Source organism: Lissotriton vulgaris, chromosome 7 (assembly GCF_964263255.1).
Source record: "Lissotriton vulgaris chromosome 7, aLisVul1.2, whole genome shotgun sequence".
In the NCBI taxonomy this organism is placed as follows: Eukaryota; Metazoa; Chordata; class Amphibia; order Caudata; family Salamandridae; genus Lissotriton; species Lissotriton vulgaris.
Genome location: NC_141695.1, coordinates 162,216,132 through 162,229,048, shown reverse-complemented (window position 1 = coordinate 162,229,048; position 12,917 = coordinate 162,216,132). Strand labels below are relative to the sequence as shown.

Genomic DNA, 12,917 nt, shown 5'->3' with positions numbered 1-12,917 from the left:
GGGACTCCGGACGAAAGAGAAATTCCTTCGGGAGCTGGACAGTGCGCTGGTGCAGTTCAGGTGTGTTGGCTACAATGATGTGTACCGCGGTGGAGAACGCTTGTTCATCCACAGGGCGAGCCCTCATTTGATCTGTCAGGGAAGATTGAGCAGTGAGTGCCATCATTCTTGCTAAGGGTGTGCCAGGTATAGAGCAAACCATTGTTCCGTTCTCATGGAAGTGAATGGTCATGTTTAGTTTAGCCATTAGGTCTCTCCCTAAAAGGTTGACTGGAGAGTGTGGTGAATAAAGCAGTTGTTGCTCCAGCACCGGGTCTCCTATTTGCAGGGGTACTGGCTTTGTAAAGGGGACCCTTGCTATTGCCCCAGAGAATCCCTGTGTGTCCGCTACTTGATCAGAAATAGGCAGGTGTCCGCCTGTAATGCAGGAGTACGTGGCGCCTGTGTCAATGAGGAAGCTATATGTTTTGTTATTTATCGTGACCAGGACGGTGGGGTCATCTTCACCGCTCATGATGCATGATAAAACTGGGCACACAAGAGTTGTCTGTGGGCTTTCCTAGCGTGAGTATTGCTGGATGGTGCCTTGTGCAAATGGGTTATTGGAAGTGACTACCACACCACCTGGTGGTGGGGCAGCTTGGGCTTGGGGCATCACTTGGTATGAGGATGACTGTTGCTGCAGTTGCACGGGAACTTGCATCATTGTGGATGGCTGTTGAGCTTGGGTCATTACGGGTGTCTGGAGCTGTGCTAGTTGCATATTCTGCTGTGGTGCTTGTTGGGCATAAGCATACACCATCTGGGGTGCCTGTGCATACATATGTTGTTGTGGTTGTAACTGCAGGGGTGCTTGCTGGGCGGGACCCATAACTTGTTGGCCTTGGTCTCTAATCCTAGAGCGACACTCTCTTTGCAGGTGTCCCACTTTGTGACAATAGAAGCATGTACGTTGGCCTGACTGTTGTTGGGCCCTTTGCTGTCCATTGCCCCTTCCCTGCATCCCGGTATTTCTATTGTTGTTGTAATACTGATGTTGGTCATTACTGTAGGCCGGTTGTGGTGCCAGATACTGCACCGGGGGCTGTTGTTGGATGTACTGCACTGTGGGCTGCTGCTGGGCTTGCACATACTGTACTGTCTGTTGTGGTGGAGTCTGCACATACTGTATGGCTGGCTGTGGTGAAGTCTGTACGTACTGTTTGGCTGGTTGTGTTTGTGGCGGCTGTGCCTGCGCATATTGTACGGCAGGCTGCTGCACTTGCTGCGGAGTGGACTGGCTATTGGTGGCGAGCACATTTCGAGCGTCCTGTGGAAAGGTGGTGACAGCTGTCATTTGGCTGACTGGTGCCGCCAGCATGAGATTGTCCACTGTATCCTTTTTCCTATTAAGCTTCTGCTGTACTAGCTTTGCGGCTGCATTTTCAATGGCTAATTGTCTACTTTTTTCCTGTTCTATTTTCTTTTTGCAGAAATGTATGATGTGGTCCTGTATCTCAGGCCATGGTTTTGCTTCCATGGCTACCACCCCATCTAATTTCTCCTGCACGTCGTCTGGCAATCCCCTCTTAACCATGTGGTAAAAGAGCCTGCTGTTTCCTCCAGTTGTATTCCAGGAGTCACCTAGCTCCTGATGCCATTTTTCTTTCATTCTAGAAATGAAATTAATGGGGTCCTCGTTTGTTTGCATAGTCAGAGACATGAGAGACCCGATGTCGGGAACATCAGGGTATTTTAATCTCAACTTAGTCCAGACTGCCGCCCTTATTTTATCAAATGGTTCCCCATCATATTTTGTCTCGTTCATTGTTATTAATCCTCTACTGATACTTGTGAAAATTTCTTCTGCTTCCCCTCCCATGATGGATATAAGCAAACTTTTCATGTCTCCAATCCCTGGTTTGGTGCCTGTGGTGTTCTTCTCTAGGGCCACTATCCATTTGCTGGCACCCTCTGTGAGGGGTGGAAGGTTCTTTTTAATGGCTTCCTTCTCTGCATAAGACCAGCAATTATATATGGCGGGGGCCCCTGGTGTTTTGTATATTAGCGGCATCTGGCGGCTAATCCCTACACCTGGATACTTTGGTCTTGTGGTGTCATATCTTATGGCATATTTCTGCCAAATTTCGAGACTGGCTCGCATATAGTCGTAATCCCAGTCTTCATCCCCTACACCCTCCAGGATACATTCTACAGCTGTGGCCATATGCTGTGGTTCGAAAGACCCTTCCCTTGGCCAGGGGATCATCTGCGGGGCCAAGGATTCCATCCATCCGGCCAGATTGTCTGTGAAGGGGATAACAGCGAAATCTGAATTCTCTCTTATTTCCACTATTTGGTTGGGAGTTAGGTCATTGTCTTGCAGGGCACATGGCCTGCTGAAGAACACGCCATTGCCTGTTCTAGATCGAGTGTTTCGCATGGAGGCAGTGCCAGTGACTTTGTATTTGATGGGAGCGTCATTGGAAGGGGCATTGTATACGATGTCCTCTGGTCGTCCGTGCGTTCCTAGTACAGTTAGTCTTTCTACCTCTGTTGTCCTTTTCTTCTTTTTCTTCTCTGGACCCCCTGTTGGTAATTCCTGATTATCAAGGAATGGGTTTGTTAATTGTTTTGTCAATGTTGAGACGTGTGACTGGCTGGGGGAGCCTATCATAGCTGTGGTGGATGGTAGGGCAAACGGATCCGCTACAGACGCATGGTGCCGAGATGGTACGTCCGGAGGTGTGAAATGGACCTGTGTTCGCCCTGTAGGCGTGCGTGTCTGGTCAGGCGCAGTAGTCTGGTGACTCTGGGAGGGGGACCCATTATACTGTACGTCAGGTAGTCTTTCATAGTCTCCTATGTCCGGAGAGGGATCCGCCCTTGGTGAAGGTGAGGATGGGAAGTGTGTTGTCTGCTGTTGACTCTGGTTTAGGTCCCCATTCCCTTCAGTATATTCAAAGATGTGTGATTGTGCCGTGGGCTGCTGTGAGGTGTTCTTTTGTTGCTGAGTATGTGGTGTGTTAGGGTGTGTAATCTTGAGAGTCTCAGAGAATCTGTCGCTTATTTCTTCTAGTTTAAATGAGGCACGTCGGAGTAATTGAGCTATATCTTCATGCTCGCTGGGGGACAGGTCTGCTCTGGCATCCCCTTTGGGACTGCACTCTGAGCTTTTATTGAGGTCTGTGGCTGGTCTCCATGCGTCATAACGGACCAAGGCCTGTGGGCCTTGTAGTTCTCTATCCTTATTTTGTTGGAGAACTGTGGAAAATGTCATTAGTGGTTCGCCTGTGTTTGTGTCGCAAAATGGCATGCGGTCGCGGGGGGCTGCCTCCTGCTCCTGGTACTGTGGAGCATTGGTATCACATAGGCTGTTGAGATCAGGGTAGCGCGGGAGCGCATGGCGACATGAGTGGTGAGATGACGTGTGGAAGCTATTTGATGATGCTATGGACACGTTGTCTGCATTGTCCTCGTCTTCCTCACCAGGTGGGACTACGATGGAGGTGGGATTCAGTTGTAGTGAAAACTGCGCATTTATTTGTCCTGGCAATCCGGGCACTGTGGCAGGCAGTGTTGGGCTGCCACCGGTGACATGAGTTACATGTAGGGGGCTGGCTGGGGCTGGCATTGTGGGGGGTACGGTGGCCGGCACTGTGACGGGTGTCAGTTGGCCACTGCTGGTGCCGGGTGGCGGCGATGAGGCATTACTACCTTCACCACCGGGTTGAGGACATTCGAGTGTGGCAAAAAGGTCACTTGGGAGTTGACCGTATCCGACAGTTGGTAAGTCATTGGTGTGGTCTGTAGATCTAGTTCTTTGTTCTTTGCAGATCCTATGGCAGGGTACATGCCATTGGCCTGATATGGTGGGGGCGCAGAAGGTGCAGTGGGCAGGGTGGCAGGATGCTCTTGCGTGTTTTCTTTAAAAATACGCCAGAGAGCTAAGGTTTCTTTCCTTTTTTGTAATTTGGCTCCAGAATATTTGGTGTTTAGGAACGTGGTGGCGTGCTCGAGAGTATTTACGTCAAAGGAACCTTCGGAGGGCCACGGATAATCCATATTCCTTGTTAATTTGTGAAGCTCCCTACAGTGTTTGAGTATGCGTTTTTCTTGGGCACTGAACGTTTTCAGGACATGTTGGAGTGGTGTTGCCATGACAAGATATTTGTGGGCCCGCAAGGCAGGGGCTTTAATGCGGGGTATTGGCCACGCTTCTCTAGAGATCAGGCACGAGTTCTTCTGCTACCCCTGCTAGGGCGTGGTCATAAACCTCCTTTTGCAACTCCCTATTTTGTGTGGGGGTGCAGCCAGGGAACTGGAGTTGGCCGCCAAAGCAGGCGTCTGCTATCTGAGACTGGAGTGGGTGTATGGGGAAGAATCCTGACAGGATTGCTGGTCCTCCCAAATTTGCAAGGTGCACAATAAAATATATATGATAGCCGTAAGGTGTCTTATACACGGTGGGATTCTGTATCCTATTCATGAGGTTGTTTAGTGCCTATATGGTCGCTGCAAACCTGTGTGGGATACCGTCTGATGCATGTATGAGAGACTGAGCAACCCTGCCTGGGTGTGTTTCACCTAGTTGTTGTGAGGGCTGGGGTCTGTGGACTGTGAAGTTTATGCAGGGCTATAGTCGTGAGGAGGCAGGTCTCTGATGAGCTCTTCTCCTACTTCAGTACAGACAATGCGTTAGAGTAAGAATCTTAAATCTATTTCGTCAGGTCCCCTGTATTTTCCCTCTGGGGAGAAGTCAGGGAATTCAAGATTGTGACGGGCAAAGGCGTTGCGGATTTTACTTTGCAGTGGGTTCCACGTGTGAAAGGGAAAATCTTGACCCTTTCGGTCAGTGGTCACCACTTTTAGGTGTGGCTAAAATTCGCACATCACCAACACAGCATTTCACTGAGTGAGAGAAGGAATACAAATGTAAGATACCAGACGTTCAAATTGGAGTGGCACTTTATTTTCAATTAACAAACAGAGAACTAAATGCAAATCAATTCAAGCAACAATGTAATTTTCTAAATATGACCCAGACTTCGCCCTGTCTTGTATGAATGCTGGATGACTAATGCTCAAAATATCTCAAAGTAATACTGGAATGAAATGTATTTAAAAAGAACACTAACACAGATGATCTAAGATCCTACACTACTGAGTACAAGAATATAGAACCCAACTGTCTATGGGCCAACCATCTAAAACAGGTCCATTGTCATAGATTGCACATTTCTATCAGAGCCCTGAATTATGAGGGCAGGGCAAAGAAGGAGCAAGTAGAATTAGCTAAAATAGAACATTTTGCTATTAATTCAGTGTCTGGTAATAGCTGGGAGTGAGACCAGTCACCTATGTTAAAAGAGCCTACCATACAGGAATATATCCATGAAGAGAGATAGTTGAAGGGTCAGAGATCTAGAGAGAGAGAGAGAGATGGGCTATCTGCCCTGGGAGATCCACAACCTGAGTGAGGCATCGGCGTCCCAAGTCAGATAGTCTTCGGCTAGCCGAGAGAACAGACCACGCTCATGCCAAGCATCCGCAGGAAAGTTCTGACTTCAGATTTGACGGTTGGGTCTTGTTATACCTCAAATTGAGGAACTAAGGTTCTCTGGTGACACTAGCCTACGGCTTATTCTGTGCAGGCGGTTTGACCATAAGTGTTCCAGGACACCGGAAGGACATCTGTACAGAACATTTTGCTTTGGACACTTCTGAACAGTGAACATTTTGTTTTTCTAAAAGGGACAGGTTGTCACGTACATTTCTAAACTGTGACAGTTGGTCACGTACATTTCTAAACAGAGACAGTTGGTCACGTACATTTCTTCATATCGGCACGTGCTAGACCTTATGATAGGAGCAGAGTATTGCCAAAGGTTGCTGTTTGTACTTGAGCAAGCTATGTTTCAAAAAATAATACTTTTAGCAATGTTTTCAGGAAGCTATACCACGTGTACCAGGGTGCGTGTGGGTGTGAGTGTTGGTCTGGGAGATGACAGTGGAGCTAACTAATCTTTGAAGGCCTAATTTTACCTTGTTCAGTTCAATGCACAGAAACGTGTGTTTTTAAGCCTTAAGCATAGTGGGCCCTGGGGCCTTTATTTACTAATGGAGAAAGCTAGTTGTTTTAGCATGTTTTCAGATTTCTATCACGCAGGGCCTACATCAGGCCTTCATGTTACCAAGGCTGTTAGAACTCTCCTTTCTGGTGATGTTAGATGGTAGAACGGGACCCTCCATCAGTAGTGGATTTGGTAGGGTGTGAAAGCGTGTTTTTCAGAATTTCTATCAGCCATCATTTTACTTTGTCCGGCCTCTTAATTTATCGCCCTCCCCGGTTGTGACACTGCTTTTAGGAAAGCTCTCCCGGAATGTGTGAGCTCTTTGGCAATGGGCTGCGCAAACTTTTGCATTCTTGGAGACCTCAACCTTCATTTTGATTGCGGTTATATTTCTGCTATTAGTAGCACTCTGGCTGATTTGGAGGCCCTTCAGCTTAATCAACTGGTTACCTTCCCCACTCATGTGGGGGGCCATATCCTTGATCTTTTTTTTACGAATTTAACTGGGGCCAAGGTGGCTAGGCCCAGTCCTGTTGCTTGGGCCGATCATTTTTTAGTGAAAATTCTTCTTTTGATCAAAGAGCATCAATTTAAGCCCCTGGATAGAGTAGTGCTTAAACACCACTGGAAGAAACTCAAACTGGAGGACTTTCATCATCTCCTGGAGGTCAACCCACTAGGCCCTTTTCTCAATGTAGAATCTGGGTATGACCTATTCTGTGATTGGGTTTCTCGGGCCTTGGATGCATTGATCCCCGCTGTCTGGACTAAATGTCGTTCCAGAGAACCCAGCCCATGGTACGACAGTTCCCTGGTGCCGTTAAAAAAAGCTTGTAAACAGGCAAAAAGGGATTGGCGGAAATCCTATGAGGCTGGGAAAAAAACTCTGTATTTCTCTAAAATGAAAATATATCATAGAGCTGGGTGCAGAGCCCGTGCAGCCTATTATTCCCAGGAATTTAGAAATAGCCTCAATCCGTCCAAGTAGATTTTTAATGTCCTTAAGGACCTGACGGCCAAAAGAGCTTCTGCGGCGGAAATCTGTTTAGTGGATCACTGCGAAAATCTGGCTGCTTTTTTCATTGAAAAGGTCCAAGCCATTTATCGCGCCTTTCCCATTACTGAGCCGGTAGCTGAGCCTACTAGCCCTACACCGGCCATATGTGAGGCCTTAGCCTCACTCCCCAGTTTGTAAATGGAGACATTTCACAAGCTGGCCGCTAAGATTAAATCGGGCTCGCCAGCGGATCCCTTGAGGCCAGCTAAGTTCAGAGACTCTGCTGCTGTTTGTCTCCCTCCAGTGCACCACCTTATCAATCTCTCTCTCGCCTTGGGTGCTGTTCCAATTAAATGGAAACAGGCTGTTGTGACACCCATATTGAAAAAGGCTACACTGGACCCCCTTAAACTCGAGAGCTATCGCCCGATTTCTCTCCTTCCCATGGCCACTAAAATTGCTGAGGCCCATGAGAATGGGGTGTTGTCTGAACATCTTGCGAGGGCATGTATTCTGGATTCTTCCCAGAATGGTTTCCGTGCTGGCCACAGCACTGAGACAGCCTTGCTCTCTATGACGGAACATCTTCGTTCTGTGCTCGACTCTGGTCAGACTGCGGCACTGGTACTACTCGATCTCAGTGCCGCCTTGATACGGTCTCGCACAGGATCCTACTGCAACGTCTTCGAGAGGTGGGTGTTACGGGCACCGCACTCGACTGGTTTCATTCCTTCCTTGCTGATTGGACCTTCAAGGTTGCTACCCCGCCTTTTGACTGGTGACAGTGAAGTAGTGTGGCTCACTGGTTAGAGGCGGCAGACCCGAGAGCAGAGGACGGCCCGGGACCAGGGTTCGATTCCCGGCGCGGCAGGTTTCTGGACCAGGGTCAGCGGACTCGATAATTCTCTCGCCTCGGTGCCCGCTCTGATCAGCGATCACACTCGGCAACTCTGGGCATTAGCTTGCCTCATCTTCACTAACGGCCCCACCAGACCGCCGGGGATGCCTGGTCTCACCCTGGAGATACCCATTAAGGGACCATCTCTCAGGGAAGCCAGGAAGGGTTTCGCAGCGGTCAAAGCGCCAGGACGCCTACGGGTAGCAGTGCGCTATATAAATGCCTATACATTTACATTTACATTTGAGTCCAAGGCCTATCCACTGGAGCTGGGTGTGCGTCAGGGCTCGTCGTTGAGCCCCGCATTATTCAACCTGTATGTGAGGCCACTGGCGGCTGTCGTCAAGCATTGGGATATGACTATGGTCTCCTATGCTGACGACACGCAGCTGGTGGTCGCCCTGATTGGGGACTCCGACCTTGACGCCCCCGGATTCCGGGATGGACTCTTGGCAGTAGCTAGCTGGATGAATGCCAACTGTCTCCAGCTCAATGCTAAAAAACTGAGGTCATGATTGTGGGCAAGCGGACGGATCTGTGGGGTGACATGTGGTGGCCCCCTGAGCTGGGTGTAACTCCTATTCCAGTCTCAGAGGTAAAGAACTTGGGGGTCTGGTTAGATCCTGCCCTCAGTTTTTGTGGCCACACCAAAAAAGTGGCGGCCAGCTGCTTTGGCATCCTACGAGGGTTTAGACCTATTTTGAGGTTCTTTGATGCTTCTACCAGGCAGTTGGTCATACAGGCATCCATACTATCTCGGCTTGACTACGCCAGTTTGCTCCTCCTGGGGGCCAACCAGGCTGAAATCGCCCGGATGCAGCATATCCAGAACGCCGCAGCCAGAGCCCTGGTAGGTTTACCGAGGTCCTGCTCTGCGGAAAGTGCCATCCGTTCCTTGCACTGGCTGCCTATGGCACAGAGGATCCATTTCAAGACCCTGTGCCTTTCCTTCAAGATCCTCAAGTTGGCCTCCCCCGAGATTCTTGATAATCTTCTGGTGCCTTACGTGCCCTCGCGTTCCTTGAGATCCTTGGGTCAAAACTTGGCTGTGGTCCCACGGTTCAGGCTGTGCAGGGCTGGAGGTCGATCCTTCCGGGTTTTGGCTGCAAAACTGTGGAACTCCCTTCCGTTCCACATTCGTGAAATAGATGAGCTTCTGAAGTTCAGGAGGGCTATTAAAACGCATCTTTTCCCTCATTCATCTTAGCACTCTGATTTGTGCGCTTCTGCCCTGGTACTGCTGTGTTGTGTTTGGGTATTCTCTCTGAAGCGCCCTGACGACCCTTGGCTGGACAGCTGTGCACTATAGAAGTGTTATTAACATAACATAACATAACATCTATCTACAGCCTTTGATCTGGTGAACAGATCGAGGCTATGGTCCATTTTGCTTGACTTAGGTATTGACCCCTATTTGGTATATTTTTTAGCAGATTTGCACCGGGACCTGTTTGCGTCCGTTAGGGTGACCCAGGAGGGCAATTGCACAAGACACTTTAAATCTGGTAGAGGGGTTCCTCAACGGTGCATTCTGGCCCCTTTATTTTTTACACTATATATAAATTCCATAGATAAAACCTTGGATAACGCTAGCCTGGACGTTCCGCGTGTAGGAAATAGCACCATTGCAGTTCTCCTATACGCGGACGATGCTGTCCTACTAGCCCGCACTCCGTTAGGTCTTCAGAGACTACTGAACTCCTTTGGGGAGTTTATGAACTCTCTGGATCTGGTAGTTAACATTGCTAAATCGCATGTTCTGACTATGGGATTACGCAAGAATAAAGTCAGAACTTTTTATTGTATTGGGGCAGAGGTCACAAGGGTGAAGGTTTTTACATATCTGGGGGTCCTGTTCGAGGATAGATGTTCCTGGGCTCCCCAGCTTATAGCAAAAAAAATGCTGGAGGAAGATCTTCATCAGCCCTACTCAGTTTCGCACGACGATTAGGAGGAAAGCCCTGCACTCTTGTCCATCCCCCAATCGACTCTAACTTTTGCTTCCCATCAGGAGTTGGGGATGGGATTTGTGTCTGATTTGGTGAACATGGCACCCCTAATTTGATGGATAAAAACGTGGTTGAACCCTGAACTTACGTTAAATCACCAGATCTTAAAAGATTGTGTCATCCTAGAAAGAGCTAATGATATAAAGTGGATTTCTTATATTAAGGCAATGTTCATGAAACTTGGGAGCCCAGAAATTTTTCAAGCCCCGGAAGGAATTGTGAAAGCTGATATCAAGTGGGTTAAAGAACACTTCCTGAGTTTTAGGGAGCAGGAACGGGAGGGTGAGGAATTAAAAAACCTCTGGTTAGGGCCCATTTTTTATTAAATACATCACCATCTATAGAGCCCTACCTAAGGATAGTTACAAAGCCCTTCTACAGCTGGTTACTGATTAGATTTCGTTTCATCTGATTCATTTTTATTGGGGGATTTTCAAGGTTGGGGCAAACCAGAGGATGCAGCACTTTGTAATTGTGATTGCAGCTCAATTCAGGGCACTACGCACTTTACATTATTTTTTGATTTTTATACCGACATCAGAAAGAAGTTCGTAATTCCACTTCTGAGAGGCAAGGGGTTTTTACAGGTCAAACCAGCCTTATTGTACCTGCAATTATTGGATAACCCCTGGAATATTTTTAATATCGCAAATTTTCTTGTAGCTGCTGTACGGATTAGGAAATTAAGATGCCCAGCAATGATCGAAATATGAATTTTATTGGATTCTCAATTAATCATTAAATTGTTTTACCTGAGATATTTTTTTGCTCTTTAATATTCTTGTTTCACTCTAATGTACTTTATGATATGTGTTTTTTACGTTTACTTTTATGATTTTAATTAATCGGATAAAGTGGTTTTGACTTAACTTGTACTCACAATTGTTCAATCCTCACAAAACAATTCTACTAAAGAAGTTTCAATTCTCATAATCCAATTGATAACATTTCATTTTTCACAGTTTCATTATACTGTGGTTGAATAGAGTGGTGCATCTTTTCATCATACTAATAGAACATTTTGTCCTGCCTCGCCATTGCCGCCATTCTGGCTTTCCTTTAATTTCTGCATTGTTTTCTATTTTTTAAGTACGTGATTACAATATTGGCGAATATGAAAAAGTGAACTTCAGATGTCTACTCCACTACCAGATTGAATTTGAAGAAGGAGAGGAGTTTGTGTATGCATGGAAATTTGCAAAGAGTGTAAGTATGTTCTACTGTGGAGTAGACAGAAAATGGTTACTATAATTGAGAGAAGGAACCTGGACTAGAAGAGGTGCTCGTTCATGAGCATGGGAAAGGTGAGAGCTGTGTGGGCACAGCTCTGCCCTCTGGCGGGAGGGACTCATAGACAGCAACGAGAAGGGATCTGAAACATGAAGGAAAGGGCAAACAAATATGTGGGGCAGGAGCTCTTAAACATGAAGGGGGACGGCTCATAAACAGGAAGGGGAGGGGCTCATAAACATGAAGGGGAGGCACTCTTTTTTATCGAAACAATTTTAAAGCTACCTTTGAGCAGTCAACATACCCTGGTTTTGAGACTCTAGCATTCTCGGAGCAACATGCAACCCTTTAAGGGCCTGCTAATTTACCATCTACCGGGACCTAGATGCGGCTTTGTAGATAAGTTTAGCACAATTCTCAAATTATCTAATCTCAATTTCAACTTCTCTGTGCTAGGTGATTTTAACCTTCATTTGGAAAATGAGACTGACTCGGACTCCACAAAGCTGATTGACATTATGAATGCGCTCGGACTGTCCTCAATTTCTAGAGGTCCGACGCACAGGTCTGGACATATGCTAGATGGGATTTTTTCAAATCATCCATCCATTAATATTTTACCATCTCTTCCTCCTACCTGGTCCGACCACTGGGCAGTTCATTTTTTTTTTTATAAATTGTTTTATTGAGCGGAACAGAAACCAGGTACAGGACGGATAAAAACCAATCTTTACAAAAATGGAGAAGAAATTACAAGAAAAATACAGCTTCTTCTAAAAACTACAAACAGTCAAGCGATCAATCAATCAATGTAACTATTACTTCATAGAAAGAAAAAAAAAGTGCAAAGTCCATATTTTGCTTTACCAATCTAAAGTGCAAGTATACAGACAGTTAATTCATTTTTCCCTTTCTCAAGTGCAAGTATAATACAGTACAATACAGTCGATCCAATAGAAGCAAGTTGCAGGATGAGTAAAAAACAGCCTCCCTTTAAAACCAAGGGCAATCAATATAACTGTTAATTTACATACCAAACATATATGCAGAATCCATATTTTACTTTTCGATTCTAAAGTGCATGTGCAAAGATCTTTTATTCATTTTCAATTTCTAGAGTGCTAATGCAATACAAATCAGTACAGACCGTCGAATTAAACTAAACCTCTACTATTTAAAACTGCAAATGTAATACAGTACATATACTAATTTAGCAGTCCTAAAGTGCATATGCTAAAGACCCCTAAAGTGCTTAATACCCCAAAGTGCTAGTGCATACCCACCCATTATATTCAGCTTGCCGCAGCCTCAAGACTATTTAATACTCCTGGTTGAAGTTCTCAATTGACACCCCTTTGCTTCCTCCAAATTCTCCAAATAGTGCCAGTTCCTTTCAAATCTCCTAATAGCCCCTACTCTTGCTTGAATATGCTTCCTCAAAATTTCGTGCCCTTCTCATTTTATTGAGCCATTTCAGGTGTGATGGGACTTCTTTAGATTTCCAATTTTTTAGGATTAGTGATCGTGCAACTGTGCAAGAAATAACAATAAAGGTTTCCTCATCTTCCTTAAGCCATCCTCTATTATGACAAATCCCAAAAAGGGCCATTTCGGCTGAGGGCAGTTAATTGTCAGCTAAAGATTCGGAAAACTTCTTTGCACAGAGATGTAGCACAACAAATCTCTAGTAGAGCCTGGCATAAAATTCAGCTGACCGAACTGAAAGCCAT

At 46.3% G+C, this 12,917-nt stretch overlaps 1 protein-coding gene across 1 annotated transcript in view; it reads left to right on the top strand.

Annotated features, from left to right (window-relative positions):
- The window catches only part of SPACA6 (sperm acrosome associated 6), a 204,340-nt gene that overhangs the window by 157,631 nt on the left and 33,792 nt on the right, over positions 1-12,917 (top strand). Inside the window, exon 5 of the mRNA XM_086928567.1 lies at positions 11,048-11,163. Coding sequence (XP_086784693.1) covers positions 11,048-11,163 — 116 coding nt within the window. The remainder of the gene's footprint in view (positions 1-11,047; positions 11,164-12,917) is intronic.